The sequence below is a fragment of the Mesoplodon bidens genome (genome assembly GCF_964165515.1).
Source record: "Mesoplodon bidens genome assembly, chromosome: 1".
NCBI classification, from domain to species: Eukaryota; Metazoa; Chordata; class Mammalia; order Artiodactyla; family Ziphiidae; genus Mesoplodon; species Mesoplodon bidens.
In genome coordinates, this window is record NC_138176.1 from 201,198,607 (window position 1) to 201,201,391 (window position 2,785).

At 39.1% G+C, this 2,785-nt stretch overlaps 1 protein-coding gene across 1 annotated transcript; it reads right to left on the reverse strand.

Annotated features, from left to right (window-relative positions):
- Positions 1-1,165: 1,165 nt before the first annotated feature.
- NPY1R (neuropeptide Y receptor Y1) lies at positions 1,166-2,449 on the reverse strand (the record flags this gene model as incomplete). Its single annotated transcript, XM_081214837.1, has 2 exons — positions 1,741-2,449; positions 1,166-1,630 (listed from the first exon to the last, which is right to left on the reverse strand). The coding sequence occupies exons 1-2, from the start codon at positions 2,437-2,439 to the stop codon at positions 1,166-1,168; spliced, it is 1,164 nt and encodes a 387-aa protein (XP_081070963.1). The 5' UTR covers positions 2,440-2,449.
- Positions 2,450-2,785: the final 336 nt, after the last annotated feature.

Below are 2,785 nucleotides of genomic sequence, written 5' to 3' on the forward strand. Positions count from 1 at the left end.
GAGGCTTCATCATGATTACAGGGTACATGAAATGAAGTATATTAACATGTCACAACCCCTCAGTACATAGTGCATGATTGGTAAGATTCCACATGCACGCAGTTCACACAAGTTAACATGAGCTACGTGAGGTGTCCTCAATTTTCCTGTATTTACCCCTGCTACCCAGGGTGAACATTCTTTCAACACTGTACCTTGGTGTCCTTTGAAAGATGGACATTGAAAGTTAAAAATGAGTTAGTATATAGGCACTGATGTATAGAAAATACACTTTGTGGTTATATATATCGTAAGCTGGAAATAAATGCCTTTGAATTACGTGTATATTTATGCTAGGAAGCTTGACAAACACTGAACAGTCTGTGAAGAATGGAAAGCCTCTTGATCATTAATTCAAATAAATATAATCCAACCATATGCAGCAATACTAATTTACTTGTTAAACGAACTACTCTGAAATCATTTGGTTGTCAGGTACCAAAATAGTTTTAAAGTTAGGGAACTTCTGTCCCACTTAATCCTTGTGGGTGGCCCAATTCCCCAAGATATTCACAGCTGAGAAGTATTTTTAAATGTATTTTTTATCTTACGTGATAATCAATTAGGAGCAAATGAAATCCTGTCTTAAAATTTCAAAAAAATGCAAATCACTTTTGAATGACTTCAGACTAGGCATACAGGACACAGACTCTCTTTTAGCTCACACCCTGAATGCTGCTTTTGCATGCCATCACCACTGTAACAGGCTGAAGCTTGATGCCTAACCTTACACAGGACTGCCCAATCTACTGACGATCTCATCGAACAAGGATGGCCCAATCAAGCGAGAGCATCAGGTGTAGTGCTTCTAAAGTCAGTGAACAGTAATACTTTAAAGAAGTTTCCTTCTAATAAATACAATATAAAAGCCTTTCTATTCTATGCATAAGTTTACAAAAAAAGCACTTCAAAGATGTCTGGTCAAAACTATCGCCAGAAGATTCCAAAGCCCACACGTTTTGTTCCAAATATAATTATAACAGCTACTACAAAAGCAGTAAAAAGCAAGACAAGAAAATCTTGATCTTTCTTCAATGATTTCAACCTTATTCCTTGGGAGAACAGGGAATTAAAGTCTGTTGCGGGCTGGGCTTAGTTTTAAGCAGATGTCACCTGGGACCAAATGCTACAGCAGGTTCAGATTTTTTTCATTATCATCACTGTGGATCTTTTTAAGCGTGACTGGGCTTGGTTGCTTCAGAGACGTCTTAGAAACATCCGTGTGAATGGTGGACATGGCGATGGTCTCGTAGTCGTCATCCTGAGACCGGAAATCACAAAAGTTAAAGAAGAACTGCAGGTCTCTCTGGAAGTTTTTGTTCAGGAAGCCATAAAATATGGGGTTGACACAGGTGGAGATCATGGCTGTGAGGTGGCAGAGCAGGAATAACAGATTATGGTTGCACGTAGCAATGATCTGATGATTCCAGTCGAACACGGTGTTGAAGATGGTGAGTGGCAGCCAGCAGACCGCAAACGCTACCACGATGGACAGCAGCATGATGTTGATTCTTTTGGTTTCACTGGACCTGTACTTACTGTCTCTCATCTTGTCCATCATGTTGTTTCTTCTTTTTAAGCGTATATATATCTACAGGAGGAAAAAAATAAAGAGTTCAAATAGAATCACTCATTGAATGAGGACTCTTGGAGAAAGAAGGTAAAAATGGAAATGGTGGCGGGGGAGGGATGTTTTCTTACCTTGAAGTAGCAAATAAATATAAAACAGAGTGGGCCAAAATACTGCAGCACCAAGAGAAGAGTGGTGTAAGACAACCGGTGAGAGTCTGATGGAAATTTATCAAAGCAGACGTACTTGTCCTTGAACGCATCAAGGGTCACGTTTTGGAACGGTTCATCCGTCAATACTTGGTAGATCAGGAAGGGCAGAGAAGAAGCCACAGCAAGGACCCAGATGACAGCAATGCCTACGTAAGCATGTCTATTACTTGGTCTCCAGCCCCGTGGATTGATGATCAGCTGATGCCGTTCCACAGCAATGAGGACCAGAGAGAAGATAGACACAGTGATGGAAACACACTGCACAAAAGGGTTCAACTTGCACATTGCCTCACCAAAAACCCAGTGATCCATCAACGTGTAGACAAACGTGAAGGGGAGACACATGATAGCAACAAGCAAGTCTGAGAAGGAAAGGTTCACAATCAAGATGTTGGTGACATTTCTCAACTCCTTTTGTTTCAAGATGATGATGATCAAGGCCAGGTTTCCAGAGACCCCAAGAATGATCACAGCTCCATAAGCAAGAGCTAACGTGAATATCATGGCCAAGGGCAGATGACAATCGTCATTTTCGAAAGCCAAAAACTGGGAATTCTTCTCTGAAAAATTATAATAGATTGAACGATTTTCTACCTGGGAAAATAACGTTGAATTCATTTTGACTGGTTTGGCTATTACAGATGACTTTAGACAAATGGACAATATGTTTCCTCAAAGCAGGTCAAAGACTCAACTTATTTTTATTCTCCATATTGGAATCCATTTCTCAAAATTATTCTGAATTCTTCATTCCCTTGAACTGAAAACCTGTAAAGAGAAAATGACCAATTGTATTACTAATTTTATTGACGGCAGTCAAAACGAATTCTGATTCATGGTACCGTTTAAAGTGAAGATACTGAAATAAACAAAATGTATTCTATATATACATCTTTTTAAATAGTAGAAACAGTGCAAACAATTTGAAAAAAAACTTTAGTAATACTTTTAACTTGATGTGCTT